General features: G+C 36.3%; 2 protein-coding genes across 2 annotated transcripts in view; one reads left to right on the forward strand and one right to left on the reverse strand.

Annotated features, from left to right (window-relative positions):
* Positions 1–10,494: 10,494 nt before the first annotated feature.
* Positions 10,495–23,049, reverse strand: STYXL2 (serine/threonine/tyrosine interacting like 2). Its single transcript, XM_014063843.2, has 6 exons — positions 22,833–23,049; positions 20,132–20,256; positions 17,936–18,030; positions 16,630–16,861; positions 14,429–14,646; positions 10,495–13,552 (listed from the first exon to the last, which is right to left on the reverse strand). The coding sequence occupies exons 2-6, from the start codon at positions 20,236–20,238 to the stop codon at positions 10,746–10,748; spliced, it is 3,459 nt and encodes a 1,152-aa protein (XP_013919318.2). The 5' UTR covers positions 20,239–20,256; positions 22,833–23,049; the 3' UTR covers positions 10,495–10,745.
* Positions 23,050–25,174: 2,125 nt separating this feature from the next.
* GPA33 (glycoprotein A33) overlaps positions 25,175–27,469 on the forward strand; it is a 32,326-nt gene continuing 30,031 nt past the window's right edge. The window contains exon 1 of the mRNA XM_087721484.1: positions 25,175–25,370. Coding sequence (XP_087577610.1) covers positions 25,328–25,370 — 43 coding nt within the window. The 5' untranslated portion in view covers positions 25,175–25,327. The remainder of the gene's footprint in view (positions 25,371–27,469) is intronic.

The raw sequence follows: 27,469 nt of genomic DNA on the forward strand, positions 1-27,469 counted from the left end.
TACATTTGAAAGAAACTTTTAAACGTTCTAAAAATGTGGCAAAAGCAAAAAACAACAACAACAACAACAAAACAACCCACCAAGACATTTTTTTTCCAGGGGAAGAGGAGATATTGAGATCCTACAAGGTATTTTTTAGCCCAGCATTACTATTTTAGCAAAAATACTTTTTAGAAAACCTTTTGTACTGCATTTAATACCATGCCCAATAGAGTAAAAATGCATAGTGATGCTACACTTTCTGTTAAGTGTATTGATAAAGGGCCAAATCTCATTAGTTATCCTTTAAATGAAGCTATCAAAGTAAATGAAACTTGATTTCTCATTGATTCATATTTTAATTATGAATCGATGGAATATGATTTAATTATTATGTAAATTTCAGAATAGACTCCAAGTAGATGTATTCTTTGTGTCACAATATAAGCAAAGATATTTTATGAGGCTGTTTTGAATAATAGTTTTATCTGGATACACTTTGCCAACTGAGTATGTGAATTTAGAGGAGACTTCTCCAACCTAGGATCTTAGAAACAGAGGAGTCATACTCCTAGAATCCCCAGACAGCGTAACCTTTAATGCTTATGGAAAGAAGAGGTAACTAGGTCCAACACATTTGGTGGGCACTCAGGTTCTAAGTTATCTGCAATATTAACAAGAGATAACATGGCTCTGCTCTAGACTACAAACTATGCCCATCATATTTCAACCTAAATCATTACATTTCTACTGAAATTTTCATAAAGTTTTAATCCTTGCCCTCATATTGTCAATGTCTGTAAAACAGCTAGATGAATATAGTCTCCCAGAAAAAGGAAATATAGCTACAATATCATCCCTATGAATCTGTTAACTGTATAGCTTAATTTGATAGAATAAATGGGTTGGTTTCTATCACCTATCATTCTATAACGGAGTGAGCTCCCATTACTTGTCCCAGCTTCTGCCAACTTAGCAGAAGCTGGGACAGCATGTAAAAAAGCATGCTGTCATTCGAAAGCATGTAAAAAATATGAGTAGAAAAATAGGTACCACTTTTGGTGGGAAGGTAACAGCGTTTGGTGTGCCTTTGGCATTTAGTCATGCCGGCCACAGGAGCACGGAGACATTTTTGGACACTGCTGGCTCTTTGGCTTTGAAATGGAGATGAGCACCACCCCTTAGAGTCGGGAATGACTAGCACATATGTGTGAGGAGAACCTTTACCTTCTATCACCTTTATACATTGTTAGTTTTAATCTCCCAGTTTCCAAATGGAGTTTCCTACTGATTTAAAGTATCTGTCTGTAGAAAATTGACATACTGTTTATTACCACTAGAAACAGAAGGATATGTCTTACTTATTTCTGAAAAACATTTTACTCCAATAACATTTGCTTGCAATGAAGGTTACATTCCAAGCTGGCAAAGCAAGACAGTCTATTAATTTTCTTTGCTTCTTATTAATTCTAAGGCCACCAGATCAGGCCTGTAAAAGTCTGGATAAATTGCAGAAAATAAATTAGTTTTCTGTTTTTCTTTGTTCTTATTTAGCACCCATCCAAATTCCCCACAGCCTAGCTATAATTATCGTAATTTTCTGATCACTGATGTATTTGCAATTTCTAAGTTTTAGAATCTACTCTACTACTTGCAATTTTAGAATGACATGAGAAACCATTCAATCCAAATTATGTTTGGTGATTATGAATTTCCTTATTACTGTAGATTTAGCATTTATTCTACTGATGCCTTTTGTGGTCCCCCTAGGTCTAGGATCATTAAAAATAATGTTATATGCATAATAGTCATAGAAAACCAAACAAACAAAATAAAAAAAACATTAACCAAATAGAATATGTGACACAGAGCTACTAGTCTATGGTCTTATAGGAAAAACCAAGATACATTTTTCTACCTCAATAAAGACTTCATCAGTTTTGTAATTAACCTGGGTACTATCAATATTTTTCTTCATAATTTGATTTGCATTACTTCATATGTTTAGGAATAGGAATATAGACATAAAGTACAAGTTGAGTCATCATGTTAATAAATAACAGCAGCGAAAGTGATACTCATTTTTAATATAGTTCACAAAGTTCTATTATTAATAGTTTTGTCTCCCTTGCTGTTCCCCCATGGAAAAAAATTAAGACAAAATATTCCTCAACCACTAGCTAAATATTTCTTCCATTATACCATTGTGATATCTATCACAATATCAAGCCACAAAACTGTGTGTGTGTGTGTGTGTGTGTGTGTATGTGTGTTCATGTGTTCGACAGTTTAACAGCATTTGCCGCAAGACTGCAAATTTTAAAAAAATGTACTGTTTCCTAATAGTATATGCTCCTATATGCTACTCTTCTGTGCAACTGCAGTAGGAAACTATGAAGAAACCCATTAGACAAAATGCAGTTTTGCTCTATTCAATATTTTCTTGAGGAAAAAAAGCAATGTCTCTTCATGAAACAGATTATAGCATGATTATAGTGTGTAGGAATCACTCATCAGTAAAAATAATCTTGTGATTTCCAATGCTTCCTACAAGAAACACTAATTCTCAGAATTCCATGGGATGCATTCAGATAGCTGAACTAATATTAGCCCTGGAACTAGACAGTAGCAATAAGCTTACATTAATGATTTCCTTGGATTTTCAAAGCATCTCTCCCAAAGCTTCTCAGTATCAACATAACAGCATAATAAGAGGAAGAACACTGTAAAGGACTGATAATTGCTTAAAGGACATAAGACAAATGCAAGTACAGGTAATGCTCAACTTATGATGACAATAGGGACTGCAAAATTCAATTTTCAGCAGTGTAGCCAACACGTGAGACTACACATGACTGCACCCAATTTTACAACCTATTGTACTGCAGTTGTTGAGGGAACCACTGTGGTTGTTAAGTGATACATCATGTGACTGTGAGTTGTGATTTCCCCTGTTGGCCTCCCCATTGATTTTGTTCATCAGAAGCTGGCTGTAGGGTAAAAATTGAGTTTCCTCAGAATCTAAAGAGAAATAAATGATTTTTAACTTTTTAAAAAATGAATTGGAACCACACAAGTGTACATTTTAATCCACCAATTGAGTCCTTCCTAAGGACTTGGGATAGGCAAAAGTTGTTGTTCGATGGTGTTAAAGATATTGTCACAGGATACCAGCTCTTCCAAGTAAAGCTGCCCTGTGCAATTGATTGATGGCAGTTTGGTCAATGCTGAAGGTGTTCAAATGATGCTCCAGATGTTTTGGGATTGCAGCCAAGGCACCTCTTACTATTAGTATTGTCTTTGCTTTCTTTTTGCCACGATCATTCTACTTGCAGGTCTTTGTGATTTTCTCCAGTTCTTTCTTTTTTATTTTGCTGTTTCTAGGTCCTGCAGTGTTCACTCTCCAGACTTGTCTTTCTTGTTGCCAATTGTTAAGTCTGGGTTTTACATGGTATTTGTTATAATTATTATTGTCATCATCACAATAATCTGAAGTCACAGTTGCCAGTTCTTTAACTGGTGTTGGCCTTCAATGGCTTTGAGTTCTTCCCAAGAACATAGGATACTGTAATGTATCGACATAGTATATGATGGATCCAAGCAGTCCCATGCTATGTTCGGGGGGGGGGTGTCTTTGGTGCTCTCTGAGCTTGCTTGTTTCCTTGCAGACATTTCATTTCCCAAACTAGGTAACATCATCAGTGCTAGACACTTCAAGACTGCAAGAAGACAAGTAAGCTCAGAGAGCACCAAGGACCCTTCATGTCAATCCTGATGTTCTTTCTGAAAAGAAGATAAAGGAGAGGGTGCCTAATTTGGGAAAGAAAATGGTTTAATAACGATGTTGGCTTTCTCTACTGCTGACTTCCTTCCCCTGGTTTGTCTCTACTGTCTGAATCACTTCTGATAAGACTTCAATTGCTTTGCCCTGGAGAGACCTTTGCAGTTCTTCCAATTCTATTTGTGAAAATACTTCGTTTTGTATTATAAATGGTTATTGATCTGGTAGCCTCTGCTCTGTTATTTCTGCTTCTGAATATTATTAATTCCAGAATAGGTGCATTATTTTCATTATGATTATTATCACAACGTTATACAAAGTTGAAATTGGATCAAACTAAATATAAAAATATGACTGCTTAACTCAGGACTGATATAAAACAGGAGCTATGAAAAGTCAACGTAGTACAATAGAAATTTGTAGTACCCTGTTTCCCTGAAAATAAAACCTCTCCAGATAATAAGCTCAATCGGGCTTTAGAGCGCATGCGCTAAAATAAGCCCTCCCCGAAAATATTGCAAAACAGCAGCATCCATGAGGTAACCTCGCTTGCCGCCTCCTGCACCTCAAAAATAGTAAGACATCCCTAAAAATAAGGGGGTCTTTCGGGGTCAAAAGAAAATAAGATCCTGTCTTATTTTTGGGGAAACATGGTAGTAATCCTTACTCAAGAATGCAACCAAGATGTATTTATTATTTCTCATTTGACCACCCTTTCTCATTTTACAAAAGCATATTGTAAAAAGTATAAAAGGCCTAATGGTGTGAGCATTTAATTTGTCTAAATAATTTAAATATAATCATATTCTTCAATTTCTACAGGTAGATGGTATTTATCAACACTAATAGTTGGCATTTGTGATTATAATCAGGATGTCCATTGAAAGGAGGGCAAAAGAATCCAGAAAACATTGATAACGGTATAATTAAAGCCTTTCCCTGGGGACTGGCTACAGGAACAAGGAGGCTGTGTATTTGTTTTCTGATAAGATTATGTTTTCTATTCTTTGCTCAAGTTATATGCAAGTGTGACAACATCCAACTAAGGTCCATTTCATACAGGTATACTGGTAAATATCTTGGTAAATATCACTGAGATTAAAGGTCTGAAAATTTTCTATACTAGTAATTTCATAACAAAGAAACAGATGTCACATAAGAGAAGCACATATGTCTTTCTGACATACTTATGTTCCATCTTCTTGCAGAAATATCTTTTCAAATGAACCCATGCTGATTTTTAAGGTTGTGGATTTTATTACTGCATCAGTGAAAACTGGGGTTCCATTTTTCCAAGAATGGAAACTGTTCAACAGATTTTTTTAAAATAATTTTTAAAAACTCAAGGGTTTTAGAAAGATTTATACATTTTGGGGTGGAATGCGGAAGGAAGATTGGTATTAGAAGTTAATTTCTTAGAAATGACTCTGTGGGCAATATAATAGCTAGAGAAAATTGCTCAGACTTTATGCATCTACTCAGTAACATCTTTTTCTATAATTCTGCCACATAATAGGAAGGAAACTGTTGTTGTTGCTTTGGTTCGTCATATACAAAATCCATGGGAGAGGATTTTGTCTTTACAGCTTTTGCCATAGCTAAAAAGAAATGTAATATTTGGATTGCATCTCATTTGCAAAAATTTGCATCCAAGATTATTAATCTTGCATCAGATTGAGCCATGAGTGCATTTTCTACTCCTTGCTCAATCTGAGTCATGAGTGGAAAATGTTGTCTGTGTCACAGAAATCACTTTCAACATTGCATAGACAATATTCAAAATCCCAATCCAGATTTGCTTTCTAAGAATGAGAAAATGAATCTGCTGATCCTCCTTCTCCATGTTTACAAAACCAGTAGAGGAAGCTATCACAGCAGAGCCTGATTCAGATGATATTAGGAATGAAAGCCAGAAGATAATTTTCACATGCATTTACATGAAGCACCTGAGGGTAGAACAAGAAGCAATGGGTGGAAACTAATCAAGGAGAGAAACAATTTAGAAGTGAGGAGAAATTTCCTGACAGTTAGAACAATCAATCAGTGGAACAGCTTGCCTCCAGAAGTTGTGAAAGCCCCAACAATGGAATTCTTTAAGAAGATATTGGATAGCCATCTGTCTGAAATGGAATAGGGTTTCCTGCCTAGGCAAGGGGTTGGACTAGAAGACCTCCAGAGTCCATTCCAACTCTGCTATTGTATTGTAAGAAGAAGAATTCTTCAAAGAGTTTAATCACCACCCCTCCTGTCTTTCTTACAAGAAGCAGTCTCATGGGGTGAAAAGAAAACAGCTTCCTTTTTAACTAGTCATGGTATTTATGGCCCTGTCATGAATTTCTTTTGAACATAAGAAAGTAGAAGGACTTCAACTTGAGTCCAAAGAGATTAAAGGATGGTATGATTGTGAAGGGCAAATGAGGCTGCGTCTTTGCCCATTTTAAAAAGAATCAAATGGTCATTTGTCTTAAAAAAGACTCTCATATTAAACATGATGAACTGCTACAATTATATATATAGCTATATATCCATTTCATTCTAAAGCAATTGACAATTTGATATTCCTCAGTTAAACTGAAGATGGGGGAATAGGGACTGAGAACATCGCTTGGGAACTGTGAAAGTGATTTGAGACTCAGCTGTATCTTAGGCCTGCAGTAAAACATGTTGATCAATTCCTGGACTGATTCAGTTCTATCACATCTCCTTGACACCTGTGCCAGATAGTTTGGTTGTATGATACGCAGCATTTCAAGTTGCTTACTACAATATGGAAGGTTCTATTGTTTCACCACTTATGGTTATTGCTGTCAGAGGTCTTATTTAACCTATATCAATATTTCTGCAAATTAGAAACCAAAAAGGTTTTAGCATGTCCACAAAAGAATAGTACCATAAGAATCAAATTGAGATGAGGGTGGGTCTTGACGTCGCAACGACACGACATGCAATCTTGGGTCTCCAGGATTGCTGTCGATATCTCTGTTTCTGGACAGTCCTTTTAGACATAAACTGTTCTGAAGGAACAGTGATAGAGAAGAGCATATCCTGCTGATTGCAAAGTCCCTGATTGATCCAGGAGAAAGCTCTTTTTGCCAGCTACAAGAGAAGCAATCAAAATGGCTGCTGAAGTTTGGGACAAGCCTCTGAAACAGAAGCTGTGCAGGAGTGTGTCGAATTGGTGAGAAAATTTTTTATTATTAGAGAAGGGAAAACCCAAAAGAATTGGAATTTAAAATAAAATTAAAGACAGAAGAAAATAAGTGGCAAATTAACTCTGGTCTAAGACGATCAGGTTATCTTTTCTACCTTAACTTTGTTTGGTTTCTATGGATGGACTCTTTACAAATGCCTCTTACTTTTAAACTGGATTGGTCTCTTTTTTTTCCTTCTTCCCTTATACTTTCTCCATTTTTTGTATTTGTGGATTAAAAGCTTTTTCTCTTGTAAGGCTGGGACAGAGAGTAATTGTTTACACTTTTTTTTCTTTTCCTCTCTTGGACAGAGAGGCAGAAACAGATGGAAAAGAGGTAACACTGCCATCTAGTGGTTAGAGGCTTGGCAATATCTGATAAAGCTATAAGCTTTGTTTACTGAAAGGCTCAGTGAAAACATTTTGTTGATACAGATGTTCCTTTGAAGGAAAGAGAAAGCTTTGATTTGTAAAATTCCACGGAATTTGTTTGACCTAAAAAGTCTCGGATGTTTTGGCAGTGCTTATAACCCGGAAAATGGCACAACATGAAGAAGAAAAGGCACTAACTTTGCAAAGAATTTTCTTAGAAATTCAAAAAGTTTTAATAATTACAGAGAATTGAAAAGAAAATTGAAATTATAGATCAAAATACAGAAAGTATGGGGACAGCGATGAAGTTTGAGGATAGAGCTGAAAAAATAACAGAGACATATGAAAGTGATAAGAAAATTGTTGACTCTGACAGCAAACTAAGAGTGGAGGGAAATGACAAGTGTGAAATACAGAAAGGAAAAATTGATGAACTGGATCTTCATTTCGGATGTCAGAAAATAGATGAAGAAAGGAGAGAAAATTTGGCAGAAATAATGAGAGTAATCTCAGCAAAAGCACTAATGATAACAAAAGTGAAGCTGATAAAAAGAGCATATAAAGGGTTTTGAATTCTTACAAGGCATGCAATGAACAACAAGTTCTTAAAAGAAGTCCACATAAGACTTATCAAGAAAACATTTACAATACAGACTTTACAAATGGGAAGAGATATTGGACTACACTATCTCTGGAAGGATACAGGATGATGAAATGAAATGTCACAATAAATTTTAGTTAAATATAGTTGAATTTTGAGTGCAATGTACAACGTAATAACAGCTATAGTCAAATAAATGATTAATAATGATAACAGCATTTATATATACTATATTGATAATATGAAATTTTATACAATACTGTAAGTGAGGATCATGGAGATGATGTTGGAAAGCCTTTTTATAATAAACAATTTTATATAGAATAGATCATAAAGATGTAATATCATTGGATGACTTCAGGATGATGTAATAAAATGTCATAATATAAATTTACTTTAAATTTAATATGCCTTATGTTGAAAGGATGTAATAATATCTGGGCTTAATGGATGTTTAATAATTATATCAATTTGTACATAAGTATATTAGATTGATGATACTAATAATGGAGGGAAACATGGAATTGAAAACTATTAGAGAATGTTATCAATGCTAAAATAATTGAATGACTCAGAATAGGAGGAAGCATAATAACAATGTATACAAAGATATCTTGATTGTCAATATGTGAATTTTGATAAAATTCAAGTGAGGACTATGGAAAGGACACAGAAAGACTTTGTAACCAATCGACACACTGTGTGTAATTGAAGAGGCTTTTATGTTATATATGTTCTGTGTTTGTCTGAAAATAAAAAAATTATTTTTAAAAAAAGAATCAAATCGAATAAAAAAACAGAGTTGGGAGGAAATCCTGGACCATTTCATACAAATGGTTGTCCAATCTCTTCTTTAAAACTTCCAGTGTCAGAGCATTCACAACTTCTAGAGGCAAGTTATTCCACTGATTAATTGTTCTAACTGTCAAGAATTTTTTCCTAAATTCTAGGTTGCTTCTATCCTTGATTAGTTTCCATCCATTGCTTCTTCTCCTGCCCTCGGGTGCTTTGGAGAATAGCTTGACTCCCTCTTCTTTGTGGCAACCCCTGAGATATTGGAATACTGCTATCATGTCACCCCTAGTACTTCTTTTCATTAAACTAGACATATCTAATTCCAGCAACCGTTCTTTTATGTTTTAGCCTCCAGTCCCCTCATCTTTCTTGCTCTTCTCTGCACTCTTTCTAGAGTCTAATTTGCTTCCTGTTTTGCTACTTCTGTGACAGCACTGTAGGAAACCATTCAACATATGATTCCCTGCTTACAATTTAAAATAAGACAGTCTATTCAATGAACTGTTGCACTTCATTACCAGGTTCTTTCACTGCATGTGTTTACCAGTCTATGCCAAACGGAACATACAGATGATCAGTTTGACGTGTCCCTCCTTCCATCTGATAGGCAATAAGAAGTGTATTAACTTAAATTTTATCTGTTTAGCAAGCCCAGTTCATTAGCAAGGCTGGTAGTCAATGCCATTCTAATGATTTAGACCTGGCAAGTTAATTTACGATGTTTAGTGCATTTCTACCAATGCCTGCCAGTCACTTTCTTTAATGTGGACTAGGAGAAAGGAAGTGGTTTTAGTCTGATGTGTGGAGTGTTAGAATCTGGCCTGGACAAGGAAACCACAGAACAGTTTATTCCTGCTTTATCAAGAAGCCCTTATCAGCACCTGTATTGTCTGTAGCTTGTGACTCATAACGGTATGGTGGCAGAGTTTGCACCATGTGTCATTCTATTTTCTGGATCAGGTCTGGGAAGATGTGATATAATAAAGTCCAGAGCCGTATGAAGAGCTGGAGAGAAATGTACTTTTAGACTTGCAAATTCTGTTAATGTACCTTGCCTAGGTTACATTACAATATTACAATAGAATTAGTTCCTATGGGAGTGCTTGCTATCTGGCGTTTGTTACATGTGTGGCAGAGGGCATGAAAGAAAAAAGGATACCTTTAACTGGATACTTGGTAACCCCAACTATACCCAGTTTAGTAGGGATGGAAATTTATGTGAAAATTAGAATGAAATTAGATGAAGCATTGACAAAGACTGGAAATCCACCCCCCTCTAAAATATCAATCATCTGGGCCAAATCAATTTTTGGTAAGGGATATAAGTAATCTGGGTCCCTTTGATAGCCAGAACAAAGGAGCTCTTATAAAAATTTGCTGTAGTCATTAGATTCGTTCTGAACAAGAATCTTTAGGGAAACTCTCCTGGAATTTATCATAATATGCAAACAGATGTCCTGAGACATCTTTTATTAAAATACTTAAGCACTGGAGCTCTACTCTAGGCATTGTGCCTAATCCAAAGCATAGCCTGGATGCATTGGCACTTAAAAGGGATATGCTGCTATCACATGCATTTTATAAGTTGATTTTTCCATTTGGTTTGAAAGGTAAATTTTATTTCTGAAATTGTCTTTGAAAACAAAATTAAAACCCTTTAGACAAGGTCTTCCCACGTGATTGAAAAGTGATATTTTGTTCCAAGTTGTCATGGGAACCAACATTGCATGTATACCCTTAGTATTTTCTATATAGATACACACAAGAGACAAGCAATAGATATGTGGTTTTGTAATTCGAAATAAAAGAATATTAGAAATTGGGATTACAGATTGTTCCCACAATGATCAAATTGAATGAAAATCTGGATCTAAATAGTGCTTGATCTACTATTTAGTGGAAAGGAGAATAAGAAATATAAATAAAGTGATTAAAATGTGCTATTTAAACTTTGGTTGCTTACAAATACTTGGAAGGATTTTCTCCAAAGCTAAGGTAGAAATGGACTGGCATGGCTTAACTCTTTATTACTCCTCCCTCCGTCGCTGAAGCTTTGCTTTAGTTTCTGCTTGTCGACTTCTCCAGGCAGCAATGATTGCATCGTCATCCATTTCTTCTTCTTCCTTATGAGTGCTTTGTCTGTTTCTTGTTAAATATTTTGATGTGCTGTACTCTTTGCTTTCTTCCATATTTTCTTCTTTTACTGTACCCTCTTCAGATTTTGCAAAACTCTGGGTGAATTTTCTCTTTGCTCCAGATTCAGTCATGTCCAATCTGGACTCCTCTTCATGTTCTTCCAAGTGATACGATCTGGCCGAAGGTTTGGAGGATTCTGAGCTATAGGAGGATTTTGAGGTTCTAGAAGAAGATGGCTCCGGACTTTCCTCTGTAGAGTTTATCTCACTCACTTTTGATTCTGTAAATGAATACACCTTCTCTTCGTGTGCAGAGGCAGAGGAAAATTGGGAAGAGGTTCTTTGCAGTTTATTCTTATACTGATGGGTTGAAGAACTATTCATTTCTTCTCTCTGAGACCTGGAACTTCTAAAACTAGAAGCTTCGGCGTCCACCTTTCTGAAAGTGGACGAGTTCCTATATTTCTCACTACTGGCCTCAGTACAGTCCTGGTAAGAGGGCTTTTCTTCTGCTTTCAAACCTATGAGCCACTTGTTTACATTGTTTTCTACTTCTGACCTTATAACACCCCCAACCTTAGCAAATTGGCCTGAGAGAGAAGAAACTGTGTCACTGGAATTATTATCATCTGTTAATGGATGCCTAGGGCCACCATTTACATTTTCTATTTTTCTGTCATACAGATTTTCTCTTTTTTCATCTTCATCATCTCCCTTGATCTTTTTCTTCTTAAATAAAGTGCTACGTTTATTGTCACTGATAAGCTTCTCAGTTTGGTAATCTGACATCTTCTCTCTCATTTCTGTTTGCATCTCCCTCTCCTTTCTGCTAAGTTTCTTCAGATCTACCTCATCAGCAAAAAGACTGAAAAGAGGCTTGCTTGTCTGAGTTATTTTCCTGCTTGAGACAGAGTCCCCCATACTGACTGAAGTGTTACAAGATAGGATAGATTGAGTGTCAGCATACTGAGGGTCTTGATGAAGCAGTGAAGTAGAACTAGATAAAGGTAAGCCAGTTTGTGCTTTAAGCAGAGAGGACCTGTCATTTTCTACATGTCTATTTGGATCACCTGACTTAACACTGGAAGACAATACTGATGGTGAACGAGACAACATAAGGATTTCATTTTGTTTCTGAGCAATAGTTTCACTAACAACATTGGCAATCCAATTCTGAATGCTGGTTATTGATATTGTATCATTTGGGCCAATGGATGGGCCAGGCACACTTGCTGACTTAGCGCTATGACTGCTTCTAGCCTGACAAAAAGATGAGTGATTGGTCTGCGTGCTTATTGCTGAAGCTGAATCCTCTGTTCCATTGACGGAAGCTGTTGATGGCCAAAAAACTGACAAAGGGATGCTTCCACTCATGGAGGTGTCTGCCTCCCAGCTACAGAGAGACTGGCTTTCCTCTAAAACTTTCTTTGAGTGTTCAAGTAACTCCGTTCGTCTCTGTTTTCTCCTGGCACAAGCGGAGTCCTCACCTTTGGTAAGTTCTACAATATCATCCTTATTTTCACTACCAACTTTCTTTTGGTGCCTAGTTTTCCAGGCTTGGTAGGCAGTCATATTGATATCTGACAAGCTCTTCTCTTCTTCCATAGACTCTTTATTTTGTTGGCTACTGTCTTCAGCTTTGGATTGCTCAACTTCTGAATCTTTTTTGTGAAAACCAAACTGGATTCTTTTGATCTTCCATCTTTCTAAGGCTGTCAACTTGTCTTTGTTTTTTTGGCAGAAATTATAAAATGAACTAGTATCAGACAATACACTTTCTGTATCTATATCCCTTTCTCTTGTTCCATTTTCAGATCTTGGATTCTCATGACTATATCTAGCTCTTGAGCAATATTTCTTAGAGGCTTCTTTTTCTATCTCCATCATCCTCTCATTCCACATATCCCAGCTACTTTCTGTAGACATAGAATCTGTACGCCCTCTTCTCATTCTGTTGATGCTACTTGCTTCCAGCTCCTGTTTCAAGATCCTGATCTCTTGGCTACTCACACTTTCAGTATCACTTGTATCATTTACAAGGCATGATTTTTGTCCCATGCTAGATTCCTCTTCCTTGGAAAACATGTAGCTTTCCAATTGGTACTTCTCATTTTGGCATTGCCATGCTTGGATCATTTGATCTACATTTTCCTCAGATTCTACTTGTCCTTGAAGTGATAGGTCTGAGGCCTTACTTTCTTCCTTCTTCTTTAAAATTTCCTTGTCAGGCAAGCCTTGTTTTCGTCTCCATTCTTCATAGAGTTCTTCTTCCTCCTCTTCACTGATAAGGGTAGGCTCTTTGGAAAACAAGCTCAACTTTCCCATAGAAGAGGCACTCGTTGCACTTCCTAGGAGGCTTGTTGTGTCTTCTTCCTCTACCATGATAGAGTGGACTTTGGCTCCCACAATACTTTTAGAATCTTCTGTCTCAGATATCAAGGAACAACTTCCAGCTCTTATAACAGAACTTTGGTCATCTGCTGTGTCTTCGGAATCTTCTTCCTCTTCTCGTTCCGCAAGTAGCTTTTCATTGAGTTCTCGGAGTTGTTTCAAAAAACCATCATTAGGATAAATAGCTCTCTTCTTACGGATAGTCAGTAAAGCTTCTAATATTGTCATGTGATGGAAGATCATTAGATAAGCAGATACTAGCACCGCTGAGCGACTGACACCCATTTCACTGCTGACCAGAACTTTTCCTAGAAGTAAAATTATATAAATAATAATTTCAGAACCATATTACAGTATTGCTGCATGTTTAGTATATTTTGAGCAAGTAAAAAATAATCTGCTATTGTTAGGCTTCATTGTACAAATATCTAAAGCTAGAATCCAGATAAAATAAGTTAAATAAATAATGCTATCTCCCTACCACATGCTTTTATTTTATATATTATTTCACTAAACTAAAAAAAATTAAACAAAACAGCATTAAAACATCAATATAACTTCAAAATAGCCAGCAATAAAAAAGAAAGGAAAGCCAAACTCTAAACATCATGAATACTCGTAAGTGGCCCGATCATTGACGAAGTTGAATGACAAATGTACTAGTTTTAAATCTGCTTGTAACCACATAGTAATTATTCTTTTTTTTTAAAAAAAAGATAAAAATAACTGTAAAAAAATCCAAAAAAATAGAAGCTGCATTGTGAATATCGAAGTTTATAAAAGCCATTTCACAAGTCATAATGAATCAATGTATGAAAGGTCTGTCTCCATTTCTAGGTCAAAACAGCATAAGGATGCAGTGGCAACATCATATTTTTTCTATATATTTCTGGTGTTCCATCCTCAGCCCATGAATGAAACAGTTTTCAGTTGTTCTTACCTATGATGGAAGTATTTTTCTTATTATTTTGATGCTGTCCAAGTCATATATGGCATATAAAAACTGCTAGGCTTTGTGATCAATTACCTGGGAGAGGAATCAGACGACTGCAGTGACTTAGGCAATAGAGACAGACAATCTCATAATGGTATAATTTTCTGTTGAGTCAACGGATGAATTCCTTCAATTCAGCAAATGGAGAAAGGCCCTGACTATGTAAACTGATATTGTATGCCTTATTTACCTCTGCAAGTTAATAATGCTTCATCAAGAAACTCTGCTGCTGGGCGGAAATGTTTAGCAATCTCCTCATCTGGGAAATCATCCACCTCAATGCCCAAGTACTGGATATTCATTCCATTATAAAAATCTGGTCCTGTATATACACCGGTGCCATGAGCAGCATTCAGGATATGAGTAATTCCTAGCCTCTTTAGCCGTCCTTTATTTACTGCAACACTCCTTCAATGCAAAGGGAAAAGACATTAGATCCCAGATTCTAACTGAAAACTAACTTGTTCCAAACAGTATCCAAGAGAAAATTGGTTAAGCCTGTTAGAATCTAATGATGAATTGATATAGTAAGTTTATGTCAGTCATAGTTTTTTGCCATAGTTTCACAAAGTTCACAAAGAAATCATTTAAAGCAAATAAGGACTCATGAAACTTAGATTGTATTTTAACAACATGTTTTAGCTTATTTGTTTCTTTGCATGCTGCCTTTTATTGTTGATGTAAGCCACATAGTAATTTAAAACAACTATTTACATTTAAAAAAAAACAGAATAGAGAAAGATATACAGGTACACTTCAACTTACAACCACAATTGAGCCCAGAATTTCTGTTGCTTAGCAGACAGTTGACTGTTGCCCCATTTTATGACTTTTCTTGTCATTGTTGTTAAGGGAATCGCTGCTTGTTGTTATGTTAGTAACATGGTTGTTAAATGACTTTGCTTTGCTCAGAAAATTGCAAAAAGTGATCACATAACCATAAGCCACTGCAACCACCATAAACAGTGATGGGATCAACATTTTTTACTACTGGTTCTGTGGGCGTGGCTTGGTGGGTGTGACTTGGTACTCGTGGCTTGGTGGGCGTGGCAGGGGAAGAATACTGTAAAAGCTCCATTCCCACCCCACTCCAGGGAAAGGTTACTGCAAAATCCCCATTTCCTCCCAATCAGCTGGGACTCGGGATGCAGAGAATAGATGGGGGCAGGGCCAGTCAGATGTGGTATTTACCGGTTCTTTGAACTACTCAAAATTTCCACTACTGGTTTGCCAGAACTGGTCAGAACCTGCTGAATACCACCTCTGATCATAAATATGAAACAGTTGCCAAGCATCTGAAGTTTCATCATGTGACCATGGGGATGCTACAATGAGTGTCAGTATGAAAAATGGTCATGTCACTTTTTTCAGTGCCATTATAACTTTGAATGGTCAAATGAATGAACTGAGAGTTCATTTAATAACCATACCTAAAGTTTCTAGGGTAAAATGGGTAAAAAAAACCAAACCCAAAATGTTGTTCTCAGGGTTCTGACCGATGGCCTAATTAAATCATGAGCCTCAAGCCAAGCTTCAAGAGAAACCAGTTATTTATTAGGAGTTTCATGTCGGCATGAACCAAGTGAAGCCAATTCTGACCTCACTTAATTCGTGCCTTGGCTCTAACCCTGCTTCCCCCTCCCCCCAAGTTGTGGTATCAGTCACATTCCCCAATGAAACTTTTTTGCAGGTTGTAGAAGTCACTTCCTTTGGTCACTGTGGTCACCCTGGAGATGACCTTGACATTGCTGGCTGGAAAGTGCTTTGTTTGGACTGAAATGCAAGTTCTCTGATACAGCTGTGAGGCTCGATTCCCCATCCCCCTGCCTATGGCAACCCAAGAACAGGTCAGGAATGCTTTGTGAGTTGACAATCATTTTGAGGCAGTACAAATTCATGAGACTAGGTAGATCTCTTGAAACAGAAATTTTCACTATTCAGGTAGTGCAGAAAAGGGCCATTTCCTACAGACCAGTCAGCCCTGGCTTATTATTGACATCAAGATGTGAAAAGAGCCTTCTCTGCAGAACCTGAAGAGCAGTCAGCCTTATATATATTAGGAAGAAACAGTATATTCAGAAGGCTGTAACCCTTTGTATTGGTCTCATGAGTTATTATTACTGTCCTCGATATTATGGGAAAAGAATGTAATTACATCAGGATTCCCCTATTTATCTACTGTGTTTTTGAAAGAAACCTGTTGTAGTTACCTTTTGAATGTAACTTTTTATTTCTATTGTATAATTTCCTTAGGTTTTTTTCTTGTGATGGACAGATTGCAATTTAATATACTTAATTATTAATCTAACAATAGTGGTCATTTTCTATAACACAGACAGAGGGAGCCATCCTCTGAGAATCTTATTCAGACAGAAACATCTTTTTACTCACTTTTCTGCTATGAAGATATTTGGCCAGACTTCATCAATGGCCTCCATTGGTGATTCCAGATAGTCTTTCATAAGTGCTCTCTGAATGTCCATAACACATGGTGTATTGAACAGGCTAGTATCATCTATCTTTTCTTTAACTCGGTTATATAAATCTTCCATTAGCAACTGCTGTGCAGATTCCAGCATTCCTGGACATACAGTGTCTATTTTTACTTCCTTTGTCTTCAGCTCTGCAATGAACCCAGATTTTCATTTTCAAAACTACAACCATTTTTGTTTACCATTGACTGTAGACATTGACATAATTATTAGTTAATTATAGTGCCATGTAATACCTGTACCCAAGACAAATAATTCTCTATATGAATTTACTCAAAAATGTTGAGTTTCATCAATATTTAACTCACATTTGTTAATCACATTTCTCTGCAACTAGTTGTTGCTTCTTAATTGCTAGCTTATTGATGGTTACACTTTATTGTAAAAATTGCTTTGGTTTCTCAGGGCTTTAGAGAAGTACGTTTCAGTTAGGTGAATTGAAAGTGCAAAGTATATGTGTAAAAACTACATTTTGCACCTATGGAATTAACCTTCACCTTTCCACCCCTCTGAACCTCAACAAAATCATATTTTTAAAAACTTATAAATTTGGATGTATGACCAAAAGGCAACAATGGTATTTCTGGGGTCCATGGGCTAAGGTAGGCCTCTTTACTAACCCCTGGAAGGTTATTAATCTTCACTTTTTTCTTTTCTTTTAAACTCTACAAACAACATCATTTTTGATAACAAATGAGAAAAACTAGTAATTTATCTTCCCATGGGAAAAAAGAATTGAATAATTAAGAGACAATGAATCTGTAATTCTGCAGATGAGAAAGTACAGGCAAAATAAATTTGAATTAAACATGAAGTAGCTTTCCAAACAATAATTTTGTCATCTGCACCAAACATATAATGGTGCAATTCTTTTTGACTTTCTTGAAATGACAAAAATTCTAATCTCAAAAAAGATGGAAAATGAAGACAGAAAATTTTAAATGAAAAAGATCAAGGTTGGTAAGATCTGTAATCAGAATAGAAAGTGAATTTAAAAATGGCAATTCCTGACATAGACAGACAGACAGACAGACAGACACACACACACACAATATTAGAAAGATGTTTTATGAAGGTCCTATGGATATTCTAGAATTCCTGAACCAAATTGAAAAGTAGCACAATTTTCAGTCCTTTTCTCCTTCCCAGTGCCAGCTGATTTATTTCTTCATATTCATATAGTTTGATTATCCTTCAAATCATACCTTCATTGATGATCTGTTTAGCAGCCACAGCAGATGATAGATGGATGGGTTCCATGAAGATGCTCTCAGTCTCTGCATCTGATAGCACTGAAAACCTGTCAGGTAATGAAAATGCCATAAAAGCAAGCTTTGGCAACTTCTATACTGTTATAGCTTTTCTCTACTTTTTAAAAACAGAGCAACATAGAAGAGATAAATTATACAGGAGATGTTCTGATGTTTCCAGAGGGTCTATGTTTGGAGAGTTGCTTTCAGAAGCTACTCCAAATGACTATCTTACATATAATTGACATTTCTCTATAAATATTTCATCCTTATCTATGTTCCTTTCTCCTCAAATATACTAATATGAACAACTGCAACATAAAATCAATTTTAAAAAAAGAGATGATGTTTCTCTCCACTGTGTACTGACTTTTGCAGTGTGGAAACTTATTTGTAATCACATATTCATCAAAGAAAACATGAAGAAATTTCATTAAAAATATTATTGGTACAACTCCCACCTCACAATGTCAATCTTCATTTTGGTTTTCTCCTTTATAGGATGGAAGCAGTAACAGATTGTAGACAGTTAAAACTATAATTTATTCACTCAAGTAATTTATTTGGCTTCCCATCTCATGACTCAGGGCAGTGTACAGAAATTAAAATTCAAAGATTAAAGCAATAACCTGTGGCACTCAATAAATGAGACTTTCTAATCACAAAAATACATCAATAACAGGACCAGTCTAACTTTATGCTGAAACGTCTGGGAAACAGGTACAGTGATATTATAGGTGTTATGTGAAGAATATGTTTTAAAAAGTTGTATGAGATGGAGTTGACCATCTAAATTCATTGAAAAGAAGCTGGAGGCAAGTAAGGTGAAATTATGCCTTGCTGTCTCCATTTGATTGTGGAATTATTGCCCAGAATGCCTTTCTAATGGAAACCAATGTGGTGACCCATAAGAATAATCTTCCCTGTACTTTGCTGACCAATCCAAGTTAAAAAGTTGCCGAAGTCCCTTTTTAAAGTAGAAAAATGTATTTCTTTTCTATCCACTAGAGGGTCTCTGAGTTTCTGAATCTTGCAAACATAGCTGTATTAATCAAAAAGGGTTTCTATGGCAACTGGTCATGAAGCAGTTCATGTACGGCCAATTTTCAAGCTAATAGCAGCTAAGATGGCTAGAATAAGGAGGAAGTCCATGTGACTGGAGTTGAGATGTACAAATATTAGAAGGCTCCAGTTCCAGCTAATCCATATTCACATGCAGGGATTGGCTGTAGAAAAAGCAAGAAAAGAGAATATGCAAACATTGTCCTTCAGTTTCCTTTGTTAGACATTTGAAAGATTGCTCCATCTCAGGTTTTCATATTAGGCTCCTATTTATCTAAAAATCCAAGAAGGAATTTTACTTGCATTTTTCAAATGCTGGTATGTTTCTGTTTTTCTATACTGGTATAATTACTTTATTTACCTTCTGATAGCCTCCAACGGATTTCTGGCTTTGTGTGCTCTCAAGACTGGAAATTACTTCCTGTTTTACTCCAGTTTTGCATCACAGAGCGAGGGAGAGGATTACAGAAAAAGAATATATGCAAACTGAATTCTGCTTAGAGCTTTGATCTCCAATGCTATCCAACAGCAGCACTGGCTGTTCCCACTCTCAGCTGAATCTTCACCAAGTTTATTTTTTTTTAATGGATTGGGAAGGGTAGGCAGATTGGTGACGAAAAAGATTGCACTACACGCTGAAACAAACCAGTTGCAAATTTATCACCTTTTTAACTAAACCTCCCTCCATTTTACTCACTAGTTTACAATCAGGACACCCACAAATTCCAAGTCTGTGCCAAAAGTAGAATTGAACAGTAGCATCCAAACCAATCAGTGCTATAGAAAGATAGGTGGAAAAATAGCAGCCTGGGTGGGCTTCTGCTTCTGTCTCACGGATGTCAGAAGCACTTCTCCCAAGAATCCTTAGTGTTTGTACAAAACCTCTGTTGAATCAATTAAATTAGCAAAATAATGCTTGTGCTCTCGATCATGGATTCTGAAAGAAGAAAGAACTCTTTAGGCCTTCTTCTTGGTAAGGATTTCAATAATGTGCTGGGTGAATATAAAAAGAGAGAGAGAAAAGAAAAAGTTCTACATAATGGGAGGTATATTGAGACTTATTTTGCATTATTTATGTGAAACGCTCACCGGCTAGGCGAAGGGCTTCGAAGATAGTGTGCTTGCACTGCCTTCACATCAGGTTCTTCTCCATCAGGCACCTCCTGGTCCCTGTCTGAATCGATACTGCTTGCCATCACTGTTGTGGAAACCAGCTGAAATTGGGAAGAAAAGGATTGGCGGATCAAAATCAGCGAAATCATAGAATTCCATAAGGAATCTCATTGGCTGAGTCATACAAAGTACACTATATATTTTAGAAAGAGGGGGGGGGGAAACATTTAAATGTTTATTATATGTGATGCTTTCTGTACTGAAGCATTTCAAACAACCAAAATCAAACTTTGAATTCTGAAGAATTAAACCATGGAATTCAGTCAAAGAAAATGTTTGTAACTATGCAAGGAAATGAGATTCTTCATGATTACCTTATCCAATGCAAAAGTCTATTCATTTCTTACCAAAAGATTGCCATCAGGTATTCACATAAATAGTAATTAAATAGTAATAAAATATGGTGACATAATAAATAGATTTTCGAAACCCAAATCATATGTATGTATGCATGCATGCCTTTATGTACTTACATACATGTGTACACACAGACAGACAGGCAGGCAGGCAGGCACACACACACACACACACACACACACACAGAGATGGAGGGAGGGAGAGAGAGAGAGATAGAGGGAGGGAGGGAGGGAGGGAGGGAGGGAGGGAGAGTGTCAGGGGTGGGTTCCTGCCAGTTCAAATGTTGCAGAAAATCAGGAGATTTGGGCTGCGAGGTCAAGATAAGCTTTATTTTGGCCAAAAGATCCAGACAGAGATAACAATTTCTAACATCTGGACAGCGTTCTAATCCAAGCACACGTTTTTATATTGTATTCAAAGCATCAAAAACACGGAAATATTTTAAAGCATTCTTATTGGCTAAATTCCTTAATCCTAAGCAGAAAAGCATATAGGAAACACTAGTCTCATTCTGACATATGTGGTTAAGCTATATGCCTGACTCGTAGGCGAGACCTCTAACTGACTTGGCCTTCTTAGAACAGATATTGTGTTCTGACATTTGTATTTCCAGAGTTCAAGTTTCCGGTTCAAGACTCAGTAAATGTATAACAAAATAGAAGGGATAGATAAGGTCCCCAGGAGATCTTATAGTCTGACCCTGTTTCATGTTATGTCCAAATCTTGCTTTATGTCCTGCCTCACTAACCTCTTCTATAGAAGAGGTTCCACAAATTTACCGTGCCATTTAGAACCGATTCTAGCTCCCTTCCCCCGCCCGTCCACACCACGCTTGCCCCGCCTGCTGCTCATTGGTTGGCTGGCTCACCAATCGCCCTGCCCGCCTCTAAGAGTCCTATGTAAACCTTAAAGTCTTAAAGCTGTCAAGTTTGAACATGCCTGGGTTTTTTTTCTAAAGGGTTAGGGGTGCAAGGGTCTTGTACCTTGACAGCTTTAAGACTTGTGTGCTTCAAATGTCAGAGTTTCTGAGCCAACATTTTGGTTGCTAAGCAAGAGCGTTGTTAAGTGAGTTTCACCACATTTTACAAGTTGGCCACGCCCACCCAGTTACATGACTGCCAAGCCACTCCCATCCAGTCACATAACCGGCAAGCCACTCCCACAAAGCAGGCCACACCTACAGAAGAGGTTCTAAAAAAATTGAAACCCACCACTGCACAGAGTGTACGTTTGTGGGAGAATGGAAACTATTTGAATATTAAGTCATATTTCAAACAAATAGAAGCAAGCACTAAAAGCATATAGGTACATTTTAATAGTTTATATGTTGCATTTATGTAAGGCTTCACGAGGAAGTTAGTAGTAGTTACAACTAACTACAGTTGTAGTGTAGCATTTAGCAGGTCCATTTAGCACATTCAAAATAGCAATTTGAGTCTATTTCAAAATTTTGTATTTTTATAATTAATTTATAAATTATTCATTTAAAATATTTTATAAATTAAACATATTTATAAATTATAAACATATATATATATATATTGTAAACATTTATAAACTTAGTTTTTCTTGTTTGATTACTAACATTGTTTTCAATTTTTGCGGTTTTGCCCATGGAATGTTACCGAACCTGTCACATACGCTTGACCTGGCTTTGCAAACCCATAATAAAATGTTTGGAGACTGAGGTACTCTGACTACTCCTTAAAGAGACAAAACAAACTTTTTGAGAAGTGAAAGAAATCTTTAAAGACTAGTAATTCTCTCTTTACAGATTTTTGTCCAACACTATTAAAATACAAACATGATTTGGGAACACAAATTTCTGCATGTCTTCTCAGAAATACATTCTATTGAGTTTAATGGAATCTATTTCCAGTTAAGAAGAACTCACCTAAAAGAGAGCATTAAACAAAAAATTAAATATTTCCATTTTGAATTCTCTACCACCTCCCCAGTCTAAAATGGATGTCCCGGATCATGTTCTGACTTTAAAGGAATGTTATGAAGCCAGCGTTATTTCAGCAGGTCCCTTTCTCTGGATTCTGTGGCCCTTATAGAATTAGCTCTCCCACTCTAATCCCCAAAGCTTTGATCCTTATTTCCTTCTTCTGCAGTTCTCATTTTCGCTCCTTGCAGCTTTTCTGAAATGTCAAGAATGCAGCCAGGCTGCCACAAGCAAGGGTGGGTTGTTATTGCTACTTTGCTGTGACCTAGCAAGTCTGACCTGAGAAATTATGACAAGCTCAAAACAACTTACCGTTTATGCTGTGAACATGTGTATCCCTTGATGATAAAATTATCTTTTTTGAGAGTTCAGGCACAAATCTAAACAAAAAAGGAAACTAATCAAAAAAGTAGGATCCAGGCAGTTGCCTTCTTTCCTCCTTGGTGATTTTTTTTGAAAAGGGACAGGACAACTGTGAGCTTCAAACTTTATCAGCCTTCTAAATATAACATCTCTAGGCACTGGCTGGCTGCTGGGTAATAGCAGGAGAAATGCCATGCCTGGTCTTTTAACTCTATCCTTTCAAATAAAGGAACAACTATCTGCAAAAAAGTTCCAAAGTTTCATGCCCCCCCAAAAATTAATTTTATTATTTTTACATTCTTATGTCTGTTTACTTGTGTCCCTTTGAGAATCAGGAACTAAAATTATTCTCTGGTTAAATATCGCCCTTTCCATCTGCCTGTTCCTCTTATTTTTAATGGGCTACTGCAGAAAAGCTAAGCCTCAAAAGGAAATGAGAAGTTGAATTGGGGAAAATAAGCAAAAGTCTTATGATACTTTAAAGATTAACGAATGGATTCTTGCAGTTGCTTCCTGGATTGCACCCACATAATGAGATACATGAAATGTTACCTAAGTGAGGAGGAGTGTTACACGTAGACACACAAAGCTATTTTTGTGGTTGAGGAAAGGAAACGAGGAAGAGAGAAATGCTGAAAAGAGAGGTGAGAGACATAATTATTTTTAGTTACTATAAAGCAGTGACGATTTTTGCACTAAAGCATAATAAGAAAGTCTGGTCTACAGTAGATTGGTTGGATAATTTCTACATAATATAAGGAATAGAGATCTGATATTATAATAATAGCCCCAAAGCAGTGTGGAATACAGAGTATTAGACCCCCAGTTTCAGAAATTAATAGGAAAGAGGTTGGTTAAAACAAAATATCCATTAAATTTGAATAGATCCTTTCACATTCATATTCTATGCTTGTTATGAATGTATAAAATGGCAAATAAAATTTTATAAATTTCAAATATTTATAGATATAAAAATATATTTGTATACATCTATGCAAATATAGATTGGATAGTGCATAGATTTTTTTGGGATACCAGAAAAAATAGTTTAGTTATAAATATACCTACACAACAAATTCCAGTGTAGTGGGTGGAGGAAGTCAGAGGTTTTAGTAACATGGAATGTAGCTACAATATTGAATAAGTAGAATATTGTAGCATTTCACTAGGGGAAGAAATAAATTAGATCACGATTCCATAGACAGTGCCTAGCATGAACTGTTTTTATTTCTCTAATGACAAGTAATGGCTACCTTTGAATCAGTACTAATAAAACATAAACATGCAGACCACAGTCCCAAAGATGCTTTTCCAAAAGGCAACAGGACTTTTTTTGAAAAGTGAAATATTTCACTTTTCATCCAAGAGGCTTCCTCAAGTCTGAGAACAGAAGAAGCTTCTTGCATGAGAAGTGAAATATTTTCAAGGGAAAAAAAACCCCAAGAAAGTCCAGTTGCCCTTTGGAAAAATACTTTGGGGACATCCATAATCTGGATGGATGAAAATCTGCAGAGACATGCCATAACCGAGAGTGTTGCCTTACTGTAGTTGTTCCTTTTGTGGTATCTGTACTAGCACATTTACTTGGCTGCTTGAGAAATCTGGCTTATTGCTGTTTTATTTATTTATTTGTTTGTTTGTTCAATTTATATCCTGATTTGATATATCCTGAAAATTCAAAGCATCATAAACAGAGATCTGTCTTCATTTTTTCCTACAACAACACTCCTATAAGGTAGATTGGGCTGATAGAAAACAAGACCTGTGAATTTTTGTATACATAATTCTGAGATTCCACAGTCCTTGTCCAACATGTTAACCACTAAACCAGGGTTTCCTAAATTTTTTGCATCACACGTCCCTTAAGTGTAATCTTAATGTATGATAAAAAAAACCAGAAATCAAAATGAGCACAAGTGAACAACGAAAATCATACAATGAAAAGTTTAAAAATATGGTTTCATTATAACAATGGACACAGTGAAAGTTTCTTCACACCTCCCCTGGACTCTACACTTCTACTCTGCACGTCTCCAAGAAAAATACACTCTACACTTTGTGAAACCCTGCCCTAAACACCACTGATTCTTTTCTGCGGGTGCTTTTGTTTACCAAAAGAAATTTGTAAGAGTGGCTTGTTTAACTGGGAGAAGGCAGAGCAACTTAGAAAGGCATTGTTTCCTTGGCCCTTCCGCAAGAGAATAAAAGATATGAAAACAAATATACTGTGTCACAACTTGCAATTCTTGTTAGAAAGGGTGAAAGGATAGAAGGAAGAGGGAGTGGAAAAAATCTAGGGCGGAAGTTAGGACACAGTACAAACTACAACTAGGAGGCAATTACTTTTTTCTTCCTTTCTTCCTTTCAACATTGGATAGCACTTTCATTAACACCTGCATTCTTGACAACTTGAAGAAAAGACTGGGGAAAGCAGAGGAGCCACTATGAAAGCAAACAAGGGGGGTCCCCTCCTTATTATAAGTGCAGGTGAGTGAGTCATGCTACTTTCCCACTATTTAGATCACTTGTAGGAGAGGGACAGGCAGAAGCATTACTTTGTCAGTAAATACTCATACATTTTCTTTAGTAAATCTCTGAAGTTTTATGGTATGATAAATGTCCACTTGTTACTGGTTTGTTGTGAATGCCTCTCTGTGAAGAGGTGATGTATCATTAGAAGTAATGGGCTAAAAATAGGAAGGTTACAAATGGGGAACTCTAATATAAACGTGAATGAAATAAGGACAGCGTACACTAAAAGCTTCATACAGAAGTTGAGGCCAGGGTAAATATCTATTAGGCTTCTGTTGCAAATGTGTTACTTTTCTACCCTTACTTAACCTTACCTTGTTTTCTTTTTTTTCAAATATGGCATGGAATATGGCTTTATGTGTATCTAGTGTTACAAATTTCCTGGAAATATTTCTAGGGCCAAGCAATATAAATCTCTTTCTGGCTGTTGCTCTTCCTGGAAGTTACATTTTTAATGTTTTTGTTTTTGGATATGTTCTCTGTATTATAGTTGCTATAATGTGAAACAATAACTGTTTATATAGAACTAATTAAAATGGAAACAAAAACTAGTAAGGTTACTCTAGTATATTGCCTTGCCAAAGGTTTAATTTTCTCAATTTGTTACTCTGTACTGATATGGGGAAAATAATAATTTGAAATGCTTTCCTAAATATGTATTGTCTTGCTATTTTTCTATATTATAAGAGGAATTTAGAGAGAACTCTAACATTAGAAAAAGAGATACTTTAAAATCATTCTTCATTGTAGCTTGGTTTACCCTAACCAGTATGTGAAGCCTCATTAGTAGAAAATGCATATTCCTAATCATGATATTGCCTTTGGAATTTTGATTTGTTATCTTTCCTCTCATGGCCAATATGACTATTACTTATTTCTGAGAAAATGTGATTCTTATTGTTAAAAAATGTCCCCAAGTGTGGTTTGGATGAAATGAGATATTAGTATAAACATAAAACTGCTTTATAATCAAGCAGAGCACATGATCTTGTTGTATTCAGGTCTTTTCCTGTGTAAGATTGAGATTGTCTTGGCAACGTTTTGGCGAGGTGTCACTCGCCATCTTCAGGCTGGTGTTTTCGGCTTAAAGCTTTGTATGCATGCATGCATGCATGCATGTATCTGAAATTACTTTGTTCATCATGGGATAGATAGGTTTATCAATCCAAGAATGTGCTAGATACAGCTAATTTGGAATTGATTAAGTTCTTGTCAATTTCAAGCAGCTGTCCATGAGACCTAGAAGGTACTAATTAGCTAATAAAGATGACAAAGTGGAGTTTTTCACTTGCGGTTAGCACCTATTAAGGAAGTGCGATTTCACAATGAAAAGCTTGTAAAAATAGTATGTATCACTTCTGTGATACACTGTAGACACTCAAAAAGCTGAACAATATTTCATTTTAAGGCTATGTCTTCCAATTAAAAGAACAAAAGGAGGACCTTAGAGCATTCAGAATACTCTTCCTTCCTTCCTTAAGTTATCATCTTTTTAGCGCAGGCAATATAGACCAAAGGTTTTGTGGATTTTGTGCAAGTTGACAAGGGCAGTAGGTTTCTTGGCACCAGACTTTTCTAACTGCTGGCACGTTTTGGGTGTCTCTGGCAGAAAAACATCATTTTTAATCCTGCTATCGGAGATTGGTTAACTGGAAGTGTGAAAGACTGAACTTAAATATTTACTATTAATTACACTGTTGAGGTCTGGCTTGCTTATTATGATAAATTTGTGCTGACTTGATATTTGATTCTGGGGTTTACTGGCTCCTAGTCTGTTCTATTAAGAAGAATATCTTGGTTGAGAACAACTTTTCCCCCAATTCCACCTTTCTCTTCTTTTCCCCCCCTTTTTTCCTTTTCTTCTTTGTTTTGTTTAATTAAATGAAGACAAGGGAAAAAGAACACAATAAACTCTTCTGCAAAATAGATTATAGCAGCAATGGATTGTTTCATTAATCCCAATTGTATACACCAGAGGTGTCAAACTTGCGGCCCATGGGCTGAATGCATCACATGCAGGCCACGCCCACGCCCAGTTTAGCAAAGGGGGGAAA

The sequence above is a fragment of the Thamnophis sirtalis genome, unplaced genomic scaffold, assembly GCF_051295495.1.
Source record: "Thamnophis sirtalis isolate CommonGarterSnake01/CBP01778 unplaced genomic scaffold, rThaSir2_p1.2 scaffold_8, whole genome shotgun sequence".
Classification (NCBI taxonomy): Eukaryota; Metazoa; Chordata; class Lepidosauria; order Squamata; family Natricidae; genus Thamnophis; species Thamnophis sirtalis.